The 23105-nt window shown below is 41.1% G+C and overlaps 2 protein-coding genes across 4 annotated transcripts; one reads left to right on the forward strand and one right to left on the reverse strand.

Moving 5' to 3' along the window:
- Positions 1-3113: 3113 nt before the first annotated feature.
- On the reverse strand, positions 3114-6024 carry LOC125188848 (early-responsive to dehydration stress protein (ERD4)). The gene has a single exon (XM_048085910.2). It carries the CDS (start codon positions 5888-5890, stop codon positions 3422-3424), a length of 2469 nt encoding a protein of 822 aa, XP_047941867.1. The 5' UTR covers positions 5891-6024; the 3' UTR covers positions 3114-3421.
- A 1576-nt stretch (positions 6025-7600) lies between these two features.
- Positions 7601-10828, forward strand: LOC125190755 (uncharacterized). Of its 3 annotated transcripts, none has more exons than XM_048088144.2 (7): positions 7601-7687; positions 8580-9495; positions 9563-9730; positions 9812-9943; positions 10066-10147; positions 10227-10340; positions 10411-10828. In XM_048088144.2, exons 1-7 carry the CDS (start codon positions 7672-7674, stop codon positions 10570-10572), a joined length of 1590 nt encoding a protein of 529 aa, XP_047944101.1. In that variant the 5' UTR covers positions 7601-7671; the 3' UTR covers positions 10573-10828. The 3 variants fall into 3 exon arrangements, with proteins under 3 accessions (XP_047944101.1, XP_088914636.1, XP_047944099.1); XM_089058510.1 differs by lacking the exon at positions 7601-7687 and adding an exon at positions 7704-8033; XM_048088142.2 differs by lacking the exon at positions 7601-7687 and having other exon boundaries at positions 7704-9495.
- Positions 10829-23105: the final 12277 nt, after the last annotated feature.

Here is a 23105-nt window from a genome sequence, read left to right on the forward strand (position 1 = left end):
CGTGAGACTCGAAGGTCACAGCATTCGTGTGAGACCCGAAGGCCCCAACACTCGATCCATTAAAGGATCCGAAGGAACCACTAAATGTGGAACCAACCGACCCACTCGAGGTGGATCCACCAGTGAGCCCCTGGGTAGTAGTATGCACCCAAGGGGTTGTTGATGAAGATGGATAGAGCCCGGGAGTTAGCATCATCGTGGTGGATGCCATGGTGGAGGAAATGATGGCGGTGGTGGCCGGAGTGGTGGAAGCGGCAGAGTTTGATTCAGTCGACATCTCCAGCAAAGGTGATTATAGTTTCGAAAGGTTTAGTTTCAGTTTTAGGTCCAGATCCCTTCAAAGGCAAGTTATATCTCGTCTTGCGATTGTTGGAGATTTAGGGATTACAAGAAGGAATACAGAAAAGAACTGAAACGAAAATTACAAATGGAAATCGAAACTACAAAGTGTAGAACAGGAAAGAGCCGAGTCGAGGAGTCCTCTTTCCGCAAGACGAGATACGCCCCGGTAGTGCTCTTCGGATTGGCGTTTCGTCCCCAAAGATAAAACGGCTACGTCTCTGGTGAAGCAGCACCGCTATCAGCAGAGCTCCGGCGAACTGGATGGAGGAGAGGGCAGAGTTTCGACAGAAGAACAATGTAGAGAGAGAGAGAGCTTATGATGCAGAATGCTTTCTAGTGTTTGATGTGTGTAGAATGCATGGAATGACTAGCCTATTTATAGGCTCGGTCCACTGCAGGGGGTCAACGGCCATAATGGCCGTCATTAAAGCTAGACCGTAACGGTCGTCGGTTACGAGCTGTAACGTTCGGGCGTTACAAGCCGTTACGCGCTCAGAGCTAGAGAGGCTGATCTAGAAGCTTCTAGATTCGTTCACGGCGTGGACTATCACGTGTCAGCCACGTTGGCTTACCGCGTCATACTGACGAGGTGGCATCCCGCTTGGCTCGCTGACGTAGAAACGGTGGGTGTCACGTGTCAGCCACGTTGGCTTACCGCGTCATACTGACGAGGTGGCATCCCGCTTGGCTCGCTGACGTGGAAACGGTGGTGGTCTAAAAAGAACTAGACCCACTAGACTTGGGTCAAGCCCGCAACTAGGCCCAAGCACCAAGCCCACGACCAGGCCCAAAGAACAGCCCAAAGACCAATTGCCAAGGACAAGGGCACGGACACAGACACAGACACGAGCACGGGCGCGGGCGCGGGCTCGAGGCTCGAAGCTCGCGGCACGCGGCACGCGGCTCGCGGCGGGGCGGGCGGCGCGCGCGTGTGCGCGCGTGTGGGCTCTTACAGCCCATCTTAGTCCACTATAATTATTACATGTAATAATCCTTCTTATTAAATACTAGTTTAATAAGGTTGAAACTTTCAATATGAGATAATTAACTCTCTTAATTATTCCCTAATCTCTTCTCATAGCTCATTAAGTTTGCAATTTTTACACAACTTTAAATAATTATTTCTCACTCACCGGGAATCGGATTTGAGAAAATAAATATACCACGGTCATCTACTCCGAACGTAGATCTTCGCTATATCATTTAATTTTACAAAATTAAATGTCTCGTTAAAATTATAATTGGTCAAAGTCCATTGACCGGGCATAGATTCCAACATTTCCCAGATTGTCGGACCTCAACTCAAACATAGGTCATACTAACATAACCTACACATCAAGGAATTGTGGCATAAATTTTAGGTAGAGAACAACGACTATCACGTGAAGAAGACTTTAGACCTTACCTTTTAATCCCCACTTTCTTCCCTTTTCTCTTTTTTCCTTCTTTTCCTTAGGCCATTCACAGTAGTGCGCCCTTAAAACCCGCCCTATACATCCGTCCATTCCCATTTTCCCCCCTTCACATCAACATTTTATCTTCAAGCTACAACACCTGCAATAGCCCTAAAATTTGGCCTTAAAATCCGCCAATCACCATTTTCACCACTACTTTCATTTTTTTTTAATTTCGTGTTATCTAATAATATAATATAAAAATTACATAAATTAAAGACGGGGAACATTGGAGTTCCGTTGGGAAACACTGAGATTCATTTTTTGCTTTCTTGAGATAGATAAATGTGATGAGAGAAGAGATTGGAGCGAATGAGGGAAATGAGGTGAAAATAAGATATATATAGAGTGAAAATAGTGCAAAAATAAATATTAAAAAAATTACATGAAACAGGAGAATTTTCAGCAGAAGGCTGTGCAATAGCGCCGATCAATCCACCCTAGCCGATCGACACGCCTTATCCCAAGGGCGGACCACAAGGCGGGTTTATCGTCCAAACCCGTGCAATAGCGGCCATACACCCACCGATTGCTTAGGGTGGATTTTTGGACGCTATTGTGAGTGTCCTAATGGTCTATTTTTGTTCTCTATACTAGACATACATGCTTCCACGCATGTACACTTTAAACACTAATGACAATAGGTGGATTCTAAGACTCATATCTACATTGTTCTCTATCTTACTTTATATTTTTTCTATTTTGACTATGTTATGGTATCATTTTTCCAAAACGAGTGCATAAATGAAACGCCTTGCTTGTGGTGGAATGGAGGGAGTCCTAAGTATTTTGTTTGATTCTTATTATATTTTTGACACTATTGGTTGAACTTAGTGTTTGTGGAGAGGATGATAACATAGACATAGTCACAAATGTAGGGCTTTTTTCAGGTATAATTCAAAAAAAAAGTTACCATACTGATTTTTTTTGTCTTCCAACAATAGGAAACACACCAAGATGAACAGCATGTTTAAATAGATCATGTCATCTTTATTAGCATCTTTCAGTTGACATTTGAACACGCCTTCTCTATTGTGTAAATGGCTTTGTTGTTGAGTAATCGTACAAAACTTAGTGATAAATTCAATTAGACTTACTTAAACTTTCATTGAACATCAAGGTGTTCTTATAAAAGTGAATTTGGACTAACCCATGTATGTTTATTTCAATCTTTTCACAAACTAAAGCGATGAGTTTATGATAGGAAACATTTTCACTCTAAATAATGGGTCAGTTTGAAAAAGACGGATCATAATCAATAATCGTCTTCAGAATTATTCTACCACCTCGAATATAAATTGACACACTACATCATAGTTTCTGCAATAAACATACAACGAACATTAAAAATAAATCTATAGTGGTTCAATTTTATCACATTTATGTGTAATCTGATTGGGGCTACGAGGAAGAGTGAATGGTCTATGCTACTAGTAATACATAGAATTTCCTTTGCTGGGAGTTGCAAACTCTTCTACGAGTGGTAGGGAATGGTTTCTAGATTCTCTGCTTATAGATATCCACACCTACACCTATACATACCGAGATCGAGAGAGAGAGAGAGGAATGCAGGAACACAAGATGGGCAACAAAAAGAATGAATTTTGAACGAGTAAAGTACAAGGTCATGAACTGTAAGTATCCCATTCAAATGTAGGGTGTGAAAAAGCCTCATAATCAAGGGATCCACTAGTTGCACTTTCCACATTTTGTAAGGCTTGCAACGAGCCAGGTTGGAATCCATCCTGATTTGAAGGCAAAAGCTTATACATCACAAACAACCCAAGTGTAAATATCGCTTGCAGCTTCGTGGAGTCGCCATGAATGGTAAAGAACAACAGCATCGAAAGCAGAAACAAGTCCACGCAAAACCTCATGATGCACAGCACTGTATCCATCAATTTCCCATCGTTGCCAGCAGGAAAGCCTCGGACTCTATACACAAACAAGAAGTTGTATTTATCAACAACGTACCTATACCCAAAGTAGATCGCCCCAACTGGAACCACTAGAGGTGAGAATGACGAGTATATCAGGGTCAGGGCGAATATGGTGAGGTTGAATGCATAGTATTGTGCAAAATCAAAAGTCTGTTTGGGCACTGGAGATGTTCGGCTGCTGACTGGAGGATACTCAGACATATCATGACCGATTGCATTAGGAGAGGTCGGTGAGGACCCATTTGAGAACTCGTTATTGCCAACCATGACCTCAGAAATCCTCTCTGATATGAGAGGTCTCTGTAGGCTATCAATGTCTTGATGCTGCAAGGGATAATCCTCGCTGTGCTCAGGCACCAGCTGCAGCATGTCATTCTTCCGAAACCTTCGTAGCTTGTTCTTGATCCAAGGTATTGGAGCCAGTAGGTCGTAAGATATTCCCAAGAAAGTACTTGTGATGAGAAAAGCGAGAGACGAAAGGCACGATCTTGACAGGAATGAAGCACTTAGATATTGCTCAATTCGCTTGCAATCTTCCCCATCCAAGTAACACCTGCTCATATTTAGAATAGCACCTTCCAGTGATGACTCAACCAGGGCCCTCAAGAGAATGAGATTCACCAGAAAAAAGCAAACCATCTTCAACAAAGCAGCTCGTTGCTCCCTGGACGCTGCAAGATGCCTCTCAAACTTAGAGAGATACGAAAGTGCTGATGGAATAACTATGTACATGCTTATGAAAACAATCACATTAGGCAGAAACTGGAATATTATGGTAGCTATCCAGCTGGAGCTTTGCAGCCAAGTTAACCACATCTGAGCATTATCTATTGCTTCGGCATTGATAATCCTAGCTGCACTCTTGATGGCACTGATCACTGCGAGCGGGGAGCTAAAGAACAAGAGCATCAACAGAAGGCAAGTATTGACAAGAACTTTTCTTAATTTCAACGAGAACCTTGACGATCCCAAATGATTCCAATATATATCACTCGCCAACGGAGCTCTCTCTACTTTCCACTGGTTCCTCTGTAGTTGCAACTCCATCAAAGAGAAGAATCTCCCAACCCGCCTTCTCTTCTCATTTTGGAAATCCTGAACAGCTTTATTTGCAGTATAAACGTCCTTAAACACCACAAAAGCAACTGCGGCACCCCTTGCACGCCCCTCTTTATAAGCTGCCATCTCCATCTCAAGATCAGCTCTCAACTCTTGCAACTTCCTCAGCCTCTCCTCCTCTGAAAAACCCAATTCATGAGCAGCCCTGTACCAAAAATCCTTCATTCTCCTCCAAAGAAACCTCAACCTAGCCCAGAATCCCATTGCTTCTTGTGCATCCTCTCCATCGTCATCCTCATCAGCCAACCCCCTCGTTTCAATTTTTGTCACCAACTTTGTGATATCCTCCCTCACCTTCACCAACTCGGTAGCCAAATCATCCAATGCACACAAATCCATCGGCACAACCACTCTATAAATCTTCCCCGGATACCTCTGCTGAAAATACTCAACCAGAGGAGTCTTATCAAACCCCAAAGTCTTGGGAACACCATGGACCATAATGGTGAATATGGCAGTCGAATTCGCAGTCGGCTCACCCGGATTCCCGTGCCCATCCCGAAACCTAGTTATTCTCAACCTCCTCTCAATCTGGTTTGTGCCATAATACACCAACAAAACAACCAAAATAACAAAAACGAAGTGCACCCAAAGCAAAGGCGAACCTTTAGCAATATGATTAATGGTAGTCTTGGAGAATTCATCAGAAATTGGGGCATCGCCGGCGTATATATTGACGGGAAGCATGACGAGGAGGGCGAGGGCAGCAAGGAAGAGGAGGATAGCGGAGGCTCCACCCTCGATGAGGAGAAATTGGGCGGCATCGGCGCCGCAATGGTGCGAAATCTCGCGGCTGGTGGCGTGCCAGACGGCGAGGAGCTTGGAGGCGATGGCGGTGGGGCCGGGAACGCGGCGGTGGTCGCTACGCAGCTTGACGAAGACGAAGATGAGGAGGCAGGTGAGGGCTCCGATGGCGGAGATGTTGATGAGGTATTGGATGTTGCCGTACCACGCGTCCTCGATGCTCCCGTCTCCGTCGCCGGAGGGCGAGAGGGCGGCGTCCGCCATGAACGGCGGCGACAGCGTGGGGTTCATGGCGAGAAGCGGAGATTCAGCGCTTCTGAATCGGGAATCGAATGATCGGAATTTGATAAATATTGAATTCTGATTTGCAATTCATCCGAGGGTTAGGGCTCCTTTCAGATTGGGATTTGAATTGGAAGATGTCGGACTATAATAATTCTTTACTATTAAAATGACAAATCTTATTATAACGTACTCCCTCCGTTTCGCCATAGTTGAGGCGAAACTTTTCAGCACGAAGTTTTAAAAATGAATATTGGGTGTGTTAAATAAATAGATAAAAAAATAAGAGATAGGAAAAGACAAAAAGAATAAAATATAAAGTGAATAAAGTAGAGATAATAAAATAAGAGAGAAAAGTAAGAAAGAGAAAAAAAATTACCATATAACGAAACGACTCAACTATGAAGAAACTTCCCGAAATAATAAAATGACTCAATTATAGTGAAACGGAGGGAATATAATTTAAATAAAATAGAAGTACTGTATAAAAACTTTTATAATCGCTAGAGGTTGAAATCCAGCAATCCAACCCCAATAATAAGTTAATTATGAAGGGTTTTTTTAATTAGTTTGATCAAAATCTCTATTTTTTGAAATTTAGGGCATAATAGCAAAAAAATAAATAAATAATGAAATTCCCAATTTTATAAATCAGTTTGAAAAATCACAAAGTTAGATTGTTCTTAATTATCTTATGACGAAAAATTCTATGCCTAGTACATAGTATTATTTACATTTTCCCACTAAACAATGTCGTTTTATATACATATCTGATTTTTCGGCTTTCAAATCAGATGTAATAATTTCCGGACCATATACAATTTCAGGAAAAAAAAACAACTTAAGATAGTTAGGAATAAATTTTGAGTTTATGATTTTTCTAGTTGATTTTTAAAATTGCGGAGTAAACCGGAATTTGATCAAATTTTAGAGGAGTACTAATTTTTTTTGGCAATTTGCCCTTTTTATTAGTGAACTACTGAACTGCATGTCACTTAACTGGGAGTGGGTAATCGGCTTCCAAAACAAATTATCGTCCAATTTGATCTGAAAAATCCAAATTGCATACATAAAAATATGAAAGTCTAAAACAAAAAATCTGAAAAATTGAAAATCCGATACCAAATTTCGAAAATATAATAAACCAAATATCATTAGAATTGTTCTACATAAATACTTTATGTTTAAGAGATTTATAATTATAATATGCTTTTATAAATATATATTGAATTTCAGATGTTAATATCATAACATATCCTATCCAATTTAAACATCTTTTAAAAAATTGCGATCCATTCCATACCAAATTTTTAATTTTTAATTTAATAAAATCCAATTCAACTCAGGATATTTTGTTGACCCTTACACACTACAGCCTAATTAAATGAAAAACGATAATCAATTACTCCACTATATTTCATTATTTTGGAGTTACGTGTCACGAGTTGTAAACCTTGTGTGTTTCACTATTTATGTTGGTTTAACATATTTTTTATGTCCCATAGTTTTTGATAAGCTTTCCACTAAATGCTCTTTTCATTTTTGGTGACAGCACATTTAGGTTTTAATCCTCAACTTAATTAGGAATAATACATAATGAATCCATTAATCTGTCAAATATAATTAAATATGTGATAAGAGCAAAATAGTCGTTTCGTATGTCTGCGCAATAAAGCTCCTTTTTCGTGTATAGTTTTTTTCTTCTGCTCAGTAATAAAAAAAAACAGTCACTCCACAACAATGAATCAAGTAGTATCAGGCAAGGTTTCCCATTCTCACTCTCTTCATCGATGAGAGCACTCCCTAGTAATTTTTACATGCCTTTTTTTTTTTCAAAAATCTGTGTTTTTATCATATATTTTGTATCAATTGAGCAAAGACTCCTGCTTGAAGAATATGGTTTTGTATTACTTCATCAAATATCATACTGATGCTCATCTCTATTCATGGTGAAAAGTTGAGCAAAATAATGTTGTAGAAAACAGAAGCCCAAACGGCTCTCAGTTGAGAAATGTCACATTGGTTTTTGGAGAAGGAAAAAAAGATCAATCTGATGAATTCCAGTATCTAATTGTAGGTGCTAGGTTATAAACAAGCTACTATTTCTTACCTAGAAACGATCAATTTGTGTTACTGTTGTTTCTGCTCTAAGGTAAGGTGGAAATGATGAAGTGTTTCCCTTCATACTTTGTCATGTTAATTGTGTATGTTTATGATCATTTGTTAGATTACTTGATTGTTGATGTCTCTTGGAGTGGTGGTAATTGTTAAGAAGCATTTTAAATCCTCTATACTACAGTATCTTGAATTCAATCAGTATTTTGAGAACTGCCTAGTGAGGGTGAGTCAACTATCATGTGAATGGATGTGTGAATTCTCGCTACGCAATAGGAATTACTCGAATCGTACATGAAAATGTCTGATTTATATACTCCATATAGATAGGTTGTGCAGGTTCAATTGTGCCAATGCTGTAATCTTCAAAATCATGTTAAATCGTTTGACCATCTTACTCAGCAGCTGATGTCTGTCCATATTCGTGATTGGGTCGAGTTATTTAACCAGTCACGGGTTGTGGAAGTAAATTCTGTCTTGAATAGTTTCTGGTTAAGACAGACGTTATTTAGCTCTTTGGTTAACTTCTTCATGCCATGTCTTTTCCTGCAAGCAATTGTAATGAGCAAATGGTTTTGTGCAGGAATGTCCAAGGTAGGGCGCCCACGCAAAAAGGGGCGAAAGCGGAAAAATGTATCAATACAGGATGAATTTAGTGGTGTTGAAGTCACTGTACCTTTGCTCCCACGCGCAAAGAGAGGACGCCCACGGAAAAATGTATTAAAACAGGATGAATCCAGTGATGTTGAAGTCACTATACCTTTGCTCCCACGCGCAAAGAGAGGACGCCCACGGAAAAATGTATTAAAACAGGATGAATCTAGTGATGTTGTGGTCACCCTACCTTTGCGCCCACCTGCAAAGTTAGGGCGCCCACGGAAAAATGTATTGAAACAGGATGAATCTACTGATGTTGAAGTCACTGTACCTTTGCGCCCACCCGCAAAGTTAGGGCGCCCAAGGAAAAATGTATTAAAACAGGATGAATCCAGTGATGTTGAAGTCACTTTACCTTTGCTCCCACGCGCAAAGAGAGGACGCCCACGGAAAAATGTATTAAAACAGGATGAATCTAGTGATGTTGTAGTCACTGTACCTTTGTGCCCACGGAAAAATGTATTAAAACAGGACGAATCTAGTGATGTTGTAGTAACTGTACCTTTGCGCCCACGGGAAAATGTATTAAAACAGGATGAATCTAGTGACGTTGAAGTCACTGTACCTTTGCCCCCACACGCAAAGTTAGGGCGCCCAAGGAAAAATGTATTTAAACAGGATGAATCTAGTGGCGCTGAAGTCACTGTACCTTTGCTCCCACGCGCAAAGTTAGGGCGCCCACGGAAAAATGTATTAAAACAGGATGAGTCTAGTGCTGTTGAAGTCACTGTTCCTAAGAACATTCATCGCCGTGGTCATGCAAGGCAATCTAGAAGCAGCAATTGCACAATCACCACTGAAAGAGGAAAGTTGGACTCAGGCAGATTCCTTTGCTACCTCATGTAGGTTATTAAGCTAACTTATTATTTGCATTTCTGATGATAAAGAATAATTTTTGAATTCATGTAGGCACATATGGGATGGATTACCGGAAGAGAAAGTGGAATCAGCTACATATTTCGACCCTTTGTGGTTCGAAATGTATGCCAATCGGGATAAAAGAGCCAATGTATTGAGCTGGATCAAGGAGAAGGACATTTTATCAAAGAAATGTGTTTTCGTCCCTATAGTTAAGTGGTATGAATTTATTTAATATCTGTGCAAACCAATACCTCATCATATAATTTGGAGTTCCTCTATTAAGATTTTGTTTGTTAGGTCTCACTGGAGTCTCTTAATCATGTATAACTTGGGCCAAAGTCTTGATTCAGAAACTAATGCTCCTTGCCTGCTGCTGCTGGATTCATTGCAAAGCATGGATCCTAAACGGCTCGAACCATCAATAAGAAGGTATCATTAGTCTTACAAGACTTCACTTGATCAATATATGCATTGCTTACTTTTTTATATATGCGTATGCTTATGTTATAATTATATTTAGCCTTTAATTTTGCTATTATTATATATTGTAGACTTCTCATTGACATCTATGAATCGGAGGGGAGGACAGAGAGCAAGAAGGAGCTCCAGAAGATTCCTCTCTGGATTCCGGAGGTAGGAGCTCTTTCATTAATTTTTGGCATTAGATTTTGAAGAACATGCGCTTACATATGCCAGTGTAACATCATTTCAGGTCCCGCAGCAGAAAGAGGGCAACGAATGTGGATTTTACGTTCTATACTACATACGCCACTTCATAGATAGCCCCCTTCAAAGTTTCAATGTATCTAAGGGTAATCCGAACATGGTGAGTTTTGCCTCATATTACTTCACGTCTACCTTATCGTGCCTTAGTTTTGGTTTATACTGTATTGCAGATGGGAAAGGATTGGTTCACCGATGACCAAGTGGAGTACTTCTGCAAAGAGCTAGAGGCTCTTCCTAGTGTAACTGACCCTGATCCTGCTTCCTATGATTCTAGTGATTCTATCGAAGTAGTTACTGCTGCGTCCTCTGTTCATACTTTTCTAAGAAAATGAGAGGCTAAGTACTACCAATAGAGATTCTGCCAAATATGCAACTTTATCTTTTGCACGCCGTGAATACGAGTGATAGCGAACGTATAGGAATATATGCATATGTATGTATGTGTGTCGTGTAGCCTAGCCTAACTTTGTTCATGAGCTTGTCTCTGAATCATCGGAACGAGTTGCTGTTGCTGTTCCTTGCTGCTGTAAGAATTGCAGATGATGGAAGTTGAATATGATGTGCACTGGCTTTGATGTTTTGTTTCAAGTGTGTTGGTTGTAGTATTGATGTGTGTGCTTGCAAAAAGTAGGTTTTGTTTAAGGTTTTGCCAGATAGTTCAGTTTCAATATCCATTCAACTTCATATTTGCATAGCCAATCGTCTTTAAGTACTTGTTTTTTTTTGGGGGAAGAAGGTTGTTTGATTACTTGGTGAGATTTGCATAGTCATAATTTTTCCTGATATCAAGATTTTATTATTTTTGTCCTAGGGACTTCTCATTCCACTGCCACATCCCTAGGACTTCCACTAGGACTTCCCGCAATTAAATTCACAATTATTCAATTTACGGAATTAAAATTTACGAAATTAAATGAAGTTCAACGAGCCGTATTTATAGAGTTAAAAAAAATTAAATTAAATATTAGGTCGGACGTCCGACCGTGACGTCCGACCCACGGCACAATGGCGGACGTCTGCCCGCCCGTCGCGCGGATATCCGACGTCCTCATGGGACGTCCGTGTCCGAGGCGATGTGTTCCAATGGCGGACGTCCCCGTCGCGGAAGTCCGACCGGACGTCCGCCGTTGGAGATGCTCTAATAATTCCAAATGGGGTGTGGTTAGAGGCGTCAATTCAGCTCAAAGTCCAGGAGTTCACTTTATCCGACAACTTCATAGGATTAGAGTTGAAAATTCATAGAAGCTCGAATAGTGTGCAACCCGATAAGGTAGGACCATCCCATGCCCCATAGAGTTGACCTAATTTTTATTTTTCCAAACTTTTAAAATGAGTGAAATAATTTTAAAAAAAAAATATATGTGAAAATATACTTAGATTAAATATTAAAAAATTATACTACATATTATTTTATTTTTATTGTACTTTTAAAATCATCGTAAAAAATTATGCTGTATATAAATTAAAAAATGATAAAGTTGTAGTATTGAATATTTTTTGTTGGTTTGTGAGTATTGTTAATTTGGTTAGTCACATTTCACGGCGCTATGTTTTTCATGATTTTTTTGCTCGTGCATGGATGTTGATTTCTGTTGTCACTTAATTGTTTGGCTCTTCTCCTCTTCCTCCATCAATTTTCAATAAATAAAACAAAAAAATGTTGTTTATCTAAATAAAATATCCATTAATGAATATAGTAACAATATTCAATAGTATTTTATAATTTTTATACTATCAACTACTCCAATTCTTCCTTTTAGCAAAAATTATTATGCCACGTATTTAACTTGTGCATTATCCATGAATATTGACTCCGCGTATTTGAAAATTGAAATGAACATTATCCGTAGTTGTAAAACTTGATTTTGTAAGTTGATGTTAACATATATTTTATATATTTATTTTAATTCTAATACTTTATATTATTGGTGTTATTAGTTTTATAAATGCAGTACCAAAACAGAAACTTGATTTTTTTTTTGTCTACAATGAGCTTATTTTATATCAACAGTTTTGAAGAGCTTATCTTAGTGAATTTCATGACAAAAATATATAAACTATAGACTATTAATATTCGTTCATCTATCAATTTTTCGCCTCGAACGTTGAAGTTGCTCTTTTAATGCCGCATAAACTTTAAACTTTGTACATATATCATGTCAAATGGTGGGCAACATTGCTATTTTGGAGTAATAGACAGAGACAAATTGATAACCATAATTTTAAATTTAACTTTTAGTAAAATAAAATTTATAGTTTGAAAATAGTTTAAGGTATAAAATATTACTAATATTTATCTTCAAACTTAAGGTATAAAATATTACTAATATTTATCCAAGATAAATATTAGTAATATTACATAATAACAAAAGCGCTAGTTAGCTGATAAGACTCTTCTCATTCAATCAATTAGTCAAAAGTTCGAGTCACCACGACTACAACAATACTGAATCATTATTGATCATCTTTTAAAAAAGCAACATTACTTATACGAGCTTTTCCAATTGTTGAAAGCTATAATCAGTTCAATAATACTCCTTCCATTCCGGATAATTTGTCTCACTTTAATCGGGCACGGGTTTTAAGAAATGTAATGAAAAGTGAGTTGAAAAAGTTAGTGGAATGCTGGTACTACTTTTATATATTAGTTTTATAATAAAAATGTGAATAGAAATGAGTTAGTGAAATATGAGGTTCACTACCAAAAATGATAAAAGTGAAATGAGACAAATTATGTGGGATGGAGGGAGTTATAATTTTTCATCCACCTTTGAAGAATTGGATCGTTGGTGAAAGGAATGTTCGATGAAAAATTGGTCAAGCACCAAAGACCACTTTAGGATGTCGTAGAAATGATCGATTTTTATATTATTATAAAATAAATCCTATGGATCTAGATGCACACTTGGCAAAACAAAAAGAGTAAAGAGGATTATACTAATTGTTACTAAAAGTATCTCCAAGGGAAAGGTAAATGAAGAGGCAAAGTCATATAACCACTGACGGACACACATAGGCATGAGGGAGGGTTTTAAGTCCTTTCCAAAAAAAATTCTTGTACTTTTTCTAGTTGTATAATATTATAATTTTGTTAGTAATTTGTGTGAATTAATGTGTAAAAGCCCCTACCAAAATAAAAAAAAAAGTATAAGGAAATTATTATCCCATACAAAATTTGAATATATAGCCCCTACCCTGACAAATTTCTGCGTCCGCAACTGCATATAACTACTATATTTACCTTTTTCTCATGAAAAAATTATGCTTCAAGGGAAGAGATATTTGAGAGAGTATTATACATTTTCCCATTTTGAAGATGTACCTTTACCTCTCCATCAATGGAGAGATAAAATTTTATAACTACCATATTTACCTTCTTTTCATGAAAAATCATTCTTCAAGGGGGAAGGTATTTGAGAAGGTTAATCACTTTATGGTTTTGATTGCATTTTGTACTGTTTTCTTTTTAAATGATTTACCTTTCTATATACCTTTTTCTTTTGGAATATATTATTTTTGCAAGAGTATATTTCACTTTATGAGAAGGTAAATAAATAATATACATCTTCCATTTTTCTCTTCGTGTTGGAGATCTAATTAAGTGATTAGAATTTAGAATACATACCCTTCAAGATATGACAATGCCTTGCGTCTTCTCCTCGAGTTGGCTCCCTCTATTCAACCATCGATTTTCTAACTTGTTCTCAATATAGTAATTTGACTGTTTAACACTAGTCAAACATAAGAAAAATAGTGAGAACTACTGGGAGAGTGGGTCAAAAAATTGGGGAGATTTTGCTTAAAAAAAATTGTGTAGTACAATAACATATTTCTCCACATGACCTAGGCCAAAAATGAATTCAAAAACCATATTTTTAATGGATGGTGAATGTCAAATTCAAAGCTTTTCAACGTCTCTATGATGGTGGGTTTTGTTACTCCAGAACCACCTCTTTCGCGAATCGCGATCATCATCTTTAGAGCAATATCTTCTTTTTCTGCAGTGTATTTATGCAACATTTTTTTCATAAAATATTCCCCTCATTTTATTTGGCCAGACAATACTCGAACTATATTAGGAGACCAAGGGAGCTTGAGCTCAAGCTTACCCGACGAGCTAAATACTGATTAAATCGAGTCTCATTTTAATCTTAGCTTAAACGAATATTATCTCGCGTCATTATCAAAGTTAATATTGATATCCAAGCTCAATGCCAAATTTATGAATATTTCGGGGTTACTTTATTTATTTCCTGGTGTTTGAGACATCCAATATTCTTTAGTTGATTAAACTTGATGATGATTTAATTTAACTAACTTATTCTACCAAGAGTTTTCTAGTTCAAGACAATTATTACATAATTAGTAAAGTAATAGGTGTGTAAAAAGAAAAAAAATATTGAAGTATTATTAATGGAGAATGGATGTCGTCTCATTAGAGAAAAATGGTTTTCTAAAAGAGAAGTTCATAATTTTAAGAGGCAGGCTAAAATGAAAATAATTAGAGAGGGGGGAGTATTTGTTGGAAATAGTGTAGCCTTTACACGGGCAACTCTTGCTATTACAAAAGAACCAAAAAAACTAGAAGGTAAATAAAACAAAAGAAATACAATAAGAGAACAAGATGCAAACTATTGTCTTCTTCAAGTCGAGTCGAGGTAACCCTCTCTCCGCAAGACGAGATACGCCCCGACTAGTGCTCACGGATTGGCGCAACGTCTCCAAAGATGAAACGACTTTCCTCCTACCGAGTTGAAGCACCTCAAACTCGTAGGCTCCGGCGAACTTGAATTGGAGGCGAGAACCGAGCAATGTAGTGCTCCTAAGATGCGAACTAGAATGCTTGAGCTTAGAGAGAAGAGAGAATGATTGTTGGTGTGTTCTCCTCTCCCAAACTCCACCTATTTATAGGAAAGGGGAGCCTACATGAAAGGTCTTGGTATTAAGGCACTCCATAAACATTTTGGAGGTTACACCATATGAAAGGCCAAAGGCCTAGCCTTTAGGAATTTTCCACATGTTACATGTTTTCCTACAATCCCCCACATTGGTTAGAGCGCCGCAAGCTCAAACCAACACCAGACACAAATGCATGTATGCAGACTCTTTGCTCAGTTCTCGAGAAACGATACTGTCTTTGGAAAGGTAACTTGTGGTTTTGAACCTTCCATAGTCAACACTATCGGACATACCGGCGGGCTAGTGGACGCGATGCCTTGAACTATTCCTCCTTGGTGTATGCCTAGTCAATAGCATCAACACAATATTGTTTCAACTCCATCAGTTCTCACGTTTGTGTCCGTTTCGGCCATGGAACACCTCTTTGGAATTCGTAAGTGACTCACACACACGAAGCGGCCCCACTTCTCACTTCCATAGGTGATTCTTTCATGAGTGTCCTGCCATACTGCATCTCCTTGAGATTTCAAGAATCATTAAAAGTCAAAAGACTTAGCCTCTTACCACGTGCAGGTTACAACACTCAATGCTTTCTAAAGAATGGGCGAAGATAAATATCTTCTGAGTTATACAACTAGATTTGTATAGCTTTGTTTCCCATTGAACCAATCCCATGGGATCTCCAATCGTATGGTTGGGTTACCACTATACTCATCTTTTAAGATGTGGTTTTCAGTCCCATTCCTTTTAGCAATTTATGCATTTGATCACGGTTTAAACCTTTTGTTAATGGATCCGCTATGTTATCCACCGACTTAACATAGTCAACTGCGATAACACCATTTGTGATCAACTGCCTTACGGTATTATGTCGTCGACGAATGTGTCGAGACTTACCATTATAGAAGCCACTGTGTGCTCTACCTATAGCTGCTTTACTATCACAGTATATCACTACTGTGGGCACTGGCTTCTTCCAACATGGCCACTCGACTTCTTCCCCTGCTTTATCCAAAGAGATAAACTCAGATTCCATGGTGGAGCGAGCAATACACGTCTGTTTTGCTGACTTCCACGAAACGGCACCACCCCCCACAGTGAACACATACCCACTCGTCGAAAATGAGTCTTTAGAATCAGAGATCCAATTTGCGTCACAATACCCTTCAAGTACCTGGGGATATCTTGTGTAGTGCAGCCCAAAGTCAATAGTATACTTCAAGTATATCAAAACTCTGCACGGAGCTTTCCAATGTTCCTTGCTTGGATTGCTCGTGAATCGGCTCAACTTGTTCACCGTACAAGCAAGATCTGGTCTAGTACAGTTCGTGATAAACATCAGACTTCCTATGACCTTTGCATACTCTTCTTGAGCAACAGGCTCACCCTTATTCTTGCTTAGATGGATATTGAGCTCCAAGGGAGTCTTTGCTGGCTTACAATCAAACGAGTTGAATTTCTTAAGCATTTTCTCAACATAATGAGATTGCGTTAAGGCAATTCCCTCATTAGTCCTCAAAATTTTGATTCCGAGATATCGAAATTTCTTTTCAACATGTTTTTTGTCTCGTTAATAATGGCACTATTGCTGCCCATTATCAACATATCATCAACATAAAGACACACAATAACAAACCCGTTATCTGTGTTCTTAATGTAAACACACTTATCACACTCGTTGATAGTGAATCCATTTGTCAACATCACATTGTCAAACTTCAAGTGCCATTGCAACGGCGCTTGCTTCAATCCATAAAGAGACTTTACCAATTTGCATACCTTGCGTTCTTGCCCGGGCACAACAAACCCTTCAGGTTGCTCCATGTATATCTCTTCTTCCAAATCACCATTCAGAAACGCAGTTTTCACATCCATTTGGTGAATCTCAAGATTGTGCAACGCAGCAATCGCAAGAAACACCCGGATGGAAGTTATTCTCGTAACAGGTGAGTAAGTATCAAAGAAGTCATGCCCTTCTTTCTGCTTGAAGCCTTTCACCACTAGGCGAGCTTTGTACTTATGTACAGTACCATCGGGTTTATATTTCTTTTTCAGAATCCACTTGCATCCTAAGGCCTTGCAGCCTTCCGGCAAGTCTACTAACACCCATGTGTTATTTAGCATAATGGATTCCATTTCACTGTTGATAGCTTCTAGCTACCACACTGCGTCTGGGCCAGACAGTGCTTCTGATAGTGACTTTGGTTCACCATCCAACATAAATGTTATGAAGTCTGGACCAAAAGTCTTAGCAACTCTAACTCTTTTACCACGTCTTGGTTCTACATCCTCGGGACTTGTTCTCGTCACTTTTGGAGAATTAGAACTAGTGGTTTCATCCATCATTCTTTCACTAGAATGATCATCTTACTTCTTGCAAGGAAACACATTTTCAAAGAATACAGCATTCCTTGACTCAATTACTGTTCCTTCAGCTACATCAGGTATAGCTGACTTATGAACTAAGAAGCAACATGCGCTACTGTTCAATGCATATCCAATAAAGATACAATCGACTGTTTTAGGGCCAATTGCAACTTGTTTTGGAGGCGGCACTTGTACCTTTGCTAAACACCCCCACACTTTGAGGTATGTATATGAAGGTTTCTTTCCCTTCCACAATTCATAAGGAGTCACATCCCTATTTTTGAGTGGAATCTTATTTAAGATGTAATTTGCGGTTAGCAAAGCTTCCCCCCACATGTTCTGGGGTAAACCTGAATTAATCAACAGAGCATTCATCATCTCTTTCAGTGTTCGATTTTTGCGTTCAGCAACACCATTCGACTGAGGAGAATATGGAGCCGTGGTTTGGTGAATTATACCACTTGCATGACATAATTCTGCAAACGGCGCCACATATTCACCACCTCTATCACTTCGAACACACTTAATTCGACAATTAAGTTGATTTTCGGCTTTATTTTTGAAGTCTTTAAACGCTTCAATTGCCTCATCTTTACTTCTTAATAAGTAAATATAACAATACCTTGTGCAATCATCAATGAATGTGATGAAATACTTTTTAGCACCTCTAGTTTGCACAAATTTTAAATCACATATATCTGTATGGATCAACTCTAGAGGTTTGGTGCTCCGTTCTACCGAGCGGAACGGCAGCTTGGTCATTTTTGCTTCAACACAGACTTCACATTTCTTTTGTGAATTAAACTCATCAACTTTTAGTAAATCAAGATTTACTAATCTTTTTATAGCATTTAGATTCACATGTCCTAATCTACAATGCCATAAATCGGCGCACTCAAGCAAGTAAGACGAAGAAGCATTCTTATTATCATTCACTTGATTCGGTACACGGCCAGTGACCATTACATTAAGTTTGAACAAGCCATTGGAAAGATAACCTTTTCCAAGGAAAGTACCAAACTTGGATAACATAAACTTGTCAGAATCAAACACTAGCTTAAAGCCATGACTAACAAGCAAACTACCAGAAACAAGATTTTTGCGGATGTCTGGGACATGCAGCACATCCTTCAGCTTCAGCTCACGACCAGATGTCATTAAGAGCTTCACTTCTCCCATCCCAATGACTTCAGACGAGTCTTGGTTTCCCATGTGGAGCTTCTTCCCTTCTACTTGCTTGTAGGTCGAAAATTGGCTACGATCAGAGCACACATGCACAGTAGCTCCGGTGTCAACAAACCAAGCCTTCGGATTGTCAACATGGTTCACTTCAGAAACCACAGCAGCCAAGTCATCATCGTTGAAGTCTCTCTCGACCATGTTAGCACTCTTCTTGAATTTCATCCTTTTAGGCTTTCGGCAATCCTTCGCCATGTGGCCCGGCTTATCACAGTTGAAGCAGTTGCCTTCAAACTTTCGGACAGCAGCTACCTTCCCCTTGCCCTTGTCATTTTCCCTTGGGCGGGGACGCTTGGAAGATCCTCCCTTCTCCATCAGATTTGCCTTGGCATGTTCAGGCCCTCCTGACTTCTGATGGTACCACCTATTATCCTCTTCTACACGAAGACGGACAATCAGGTCTTCTGGTTTCATCTCCTTTCTCTTGTGCTTTAGATAGTTCTTGAAATCTGTCCAGCACGAAGTAAGCTTCTCGATCATTGATGCAACAACAAACTGGTCTGGCAAGGCCATCCCTTCAGCGTGGACATCATGGATAATGATTTGCAATTCTTCAGCTTGCTCTACCACAGAGCGAGAGTCCACCATCATGTAGTCCAGAAATTTTGCGACTACAAATTTCTTTGTACCGGCGTCCTCGACGCGATACTTCTTGTCAAGAGCCTCCCACAAAGCTTTGGAGGTCTTAGCCCCGGCAAAGATGGAATAGAGACTATCCCCCAAGCCGTTCAAGATATAGTTCTTGCACAAGAAATCTCCTTGATGCCAAACATCATAGGCAGCCCGGACATTAAAGTCCGTCTCTTCCTCCGGTACAGTTGGAGCATCCTCCTTGAGGAAATTAGCAACAGCCAACGTAGTTAGGTAAAACAGCATCTTTTGTTGCCAACGCTTGAAATCCAAGCCCTTGAATTTTTCAGGCTTGTCAGCTTGAGCCATGACCCTTGAGGTCGAAACAAGTGCCATCGTTGAGGTGTTAGCGGATGCGGAAGACGATCCAATGTTGTTGTTTCCGTTCCCTCCAGCTTCGGTCGACATGATTTCGGCAAGAGTACACTATCTCGTCTTGCGATTGTTGGAAATAGTGTAGCCTTTACACGGGCAACTCTTGCTATTACAAAAGAACCAAAAAAACTAGAAGGTAAATAAAACAAAAGAAATACAATAAGAGAACAAGATGCAAACTATTGTCTTCTTCAAGTCGAGTCGAGGTAACCCTCTCTCCACAAGACGAGATACGCCCCGGCTAGTGCTCACGGATTGGCGCAACGTCCCCAAAGATGAAACGACTTTCCTCCTACCGAGTTGAAGCACCTCAAACTCGTAGGCTCCGGCGAACTTGAATTGGAGGCGAGAACCGAGCAATGTAGTGCTCCTAAGATGCGAACTAGAATGCTTGAGCTTAGAGAGAAGAGAGAATGATTGTTGGTGTGTTCTCCTCTCCCAAACTCCACCTATTTATAGGAAAGGGGAGCCTACATGAAAGGTTTTGGTATTAAGGCACTCCATAAACATTTTGGAGGTTACACCATATGAAAGGCCAAAGGCCTAGCCTTTAGGAATTTCCCACATGTTACATGTTTTCCTACAGTATTGTACTTGAATAAATTCCATCTGACTATAGTTTACATACAATAAACCTCAGTCTTAAACATCTCAAATGGATATAATCAACCTAATATCGACCACACCTACCAAAGTTGAACGCACTTTGGCTTGGTACATGACAATTAAAATTATTGAATTCGAACCATGCATACCAAGTCGCGTACCTCAGGCTTTTATATTGCTCAACCCTCCCTTAGTACACATAGTCGGAATTTTTCAAAATTCAACATTATGTACAGCTTGAATTGGGCAAACTTTGCATATCGATCTAGTGCGCACACCACATTGATGCTTCGTGCTAGTTTGGTGTTACGTGGTTTAATTTCAACAAATTAAAACCATGCATACTATTCCAACGCATATTCGACCTTGACACTGCACATATTTGGTGTGCATGTTTTGAATTGGCACGATGCTCCACCCATAGCTACTCTCACGTCAAATGGTACTAGCTAACTATGCCGCTCACGACTACACTCGTGTTGCACAATGCTCTGCCTAGAGACGCTACTCTTTCGACTTGTGCTTGGCATAATAATTGATGCGTCATGAGTGGAGGTTCTCAAGTGGTGGCGCAATGATGGGCACTGATTGATTTGACGACAAATGTGATGAACTAGTTGTTGACGACTCGTAATGTACGAGAATGGGAACAAAATTAGGGCGACATTTGGTTGAGGAAGATGGCATCAATGATCGATTCCAAAACTGGGAGAGCATCCGCAATGGTCGGCTAGCGACCGGCTAGCCGATTCGTCGCGCTAGCCGATCGGCTAGCCGAACCATTGCAATCGGCCAGCGCGAAATCGGCGAGCGCATCGGCGTGGGCTGGCCGATCGCTCGTCGCTGGCCGATGCGCTAGCCGATGCGCTGGCCGCCATTGCAGACGCCAAATCGGCTAGCGATCGGCCAGCGGGTTTTTCCGTTTTTTTTTTTTTTTTTTTTTTTTTAAAAACCTATATAAACGCGATTTTCGTTTCATTTTCATTTGCACCACTTGTTTTAACGAGTTTTCTCTCTCTCTAACTTTCTGTACAAGAGCATTATTGAGCGATGGATCACAACAACGAGTCCAGCCCGGCGACGAGTGGCTCTCAGACTCCCACAGTACCTGTGGGATCTGGATGGGGGCAGATGGGCCCGGGATTTAACATCCCTTGGAATCAGATGATGGGGATGATGGCTGGTGCGCCGGGGGGGGGGGGGTATGCCTGGTGGGATGCCGGGGGGTATGCCGTGGGGGATGACGGGCGGGCAGGGGAGCGGCGGGCAGGGGAGCGGCGGGCAGTCAGCGCCCGGGTGGGGGGGTATGCCCCAGATGCAGCAGCAGATGATGCTGCAGCAGATGATGGGGATGATGTGGCAGGGGGGGGGGTGCAGCATGGTATGTATCCCGGGATGCAGGGGGGGTTGCAGGGGCAGGGGTCACCGGGAGGGGACCCGGTATATCGGCCGTCTCTTGATTTTTTGACGGCGTCGTCTCACACTTCGACCCCAGCGGAGACGCAGTTCACTGGCGATGGCGATGACCTTCTGTCGTTGCATGACATGGGGATCGATCTCGATGATCCGGATACTCCCGTTCCGGCGAGGCGGGCCGCGCCGAAGAAGAAGACGAGGGGGAAGGCGAAGGCGGTTGGCGAGTCATCGCAGCCCGCGGTTGACCACACCCCGACCCGGAGGAAGTGGACGGAGGATGAGTACGTCGGGGTGGCCAGGGGCTGGTTGGAGGTGTGCGACGACCCGCTGGTTGCGAACAACCAGCGGGTCGTCAACATGTGGGCGAAGATCAGAGCTGCCTATAGGAGGCACTGCCCGCAGGGGAAGGACTTCAGCAACGAGGAGGTCCGGAAGGGGTGGGAGCGCACCAGGGCCGCGGTGGGCCGTTTTGCGAACTTGTACGCCAACGCCCTCCGTCAGCTCAAGAGTGGGCAGACCGAGGAGGACGCCCGGAGGATAGCCGCGGGTCAGTTCCCCGTGGAGGGGAAGTATAAGGAGTTCACCTTCTGGGAGTGCTTCTTGTTGCTGAAGGACTCCGAGAAGTTCCGGGCGGGGTGCGACGCTGGGTGGCCGAAGAAGCAGCGACTGAACTATAGCGGCGACTACAGCGGCAGCAGCGGCGGATCCCACGACCTCCCCCCGGATGTCGAGGAGTTTCCGTCTCCTCCTTCATTTACAGGTCGCCCCCGCCCGATTGGCCAGAAGCGGGCGCAGCGAGCTGCGAGGGGCGGATCCCCCCTATCGCCCCGCGAGGTCCAGTCCTCCGCCCTCCCACCCGCCCCACTCGAGTACACTCTCCATTCGCGTAACCATACGCGGGATCAGATGTACAAGGTCTTACAGGAGTGGAGGGCCGCCACAGACCCCACGGAGAAGATGTTTCTTCAGGAGATGCTCGAGAGCATGCGTGCCGATTTAGCCGCCGCGAGGGCACGGCTTGCGGGTTCCGACGTGGGCTCAGATACCACGGGTGGCGGCAGCGGCAGCGGGGGCGGCGACGACGACGGAGACGGCGACGAGGAGTAGAGATCGGCGGGGCCCGTGTGTTGAAGCCCTTTTTTTTTTGAAAATAATCATGTATTTTTTTTTAAAAAAAATTTGTACTTTTTTTTAATGGAATGGATTATTTTTCCCGTATATGTGTCGTAAATTTAATTCCGTATTTTAATTCCGTAAATGTAGTGTATTTTGAATTATTTTTATTGCGGCTGGCCTATGGCTGGCCTATGGCTGGCCTAAATCTGATGTGGCA

Source organism: Salvia hispanica, chromosome 5, assembly GCF_029641045.1.
Source record: "Salvia hispanica isolate PSC_SH4W2 chromosome 5, Shi_PSC_v1, whole genome shotgun sequence".
Lineage (NCBI taxonomy): Eukaryota > Viridiplantae > Streptophyta > Magnoliopsida > Lamiales > Lamiaceae > Salvia > Salvia hispanica.

Bases quoted from the DNA above. Each gene is read 5' to 3' on its own strand.
- LOC125188848 (XM_048085910.2), bottom strand. From the start codon at position 5,890: ATGAACCCCACGCTGTCGCCGCCGTTCATGGCGGACGCCGCCCTCTCG.
- LOC125190755 (XM_048088142.2), top strand. From the start codon at position 8,405: ATGTCTGTCCATATTCGTGATTGGGTCGAGTTATTTAACCAGTCACGG. The intron at 9,496-9,562 runs GTAGGTTATTAA...GAATTCATGTAG, and splicing joins AGATTCCTTTGCTACCTCAT to GCACATATGGGATGGATTAC. The intron at 9,944-10,065 runs GTATCATTAGTC...TATATATTGTAG, and splicing joins CTCGAACCATCAATAAGAAG to ACTTCTCATTGACATCTATG.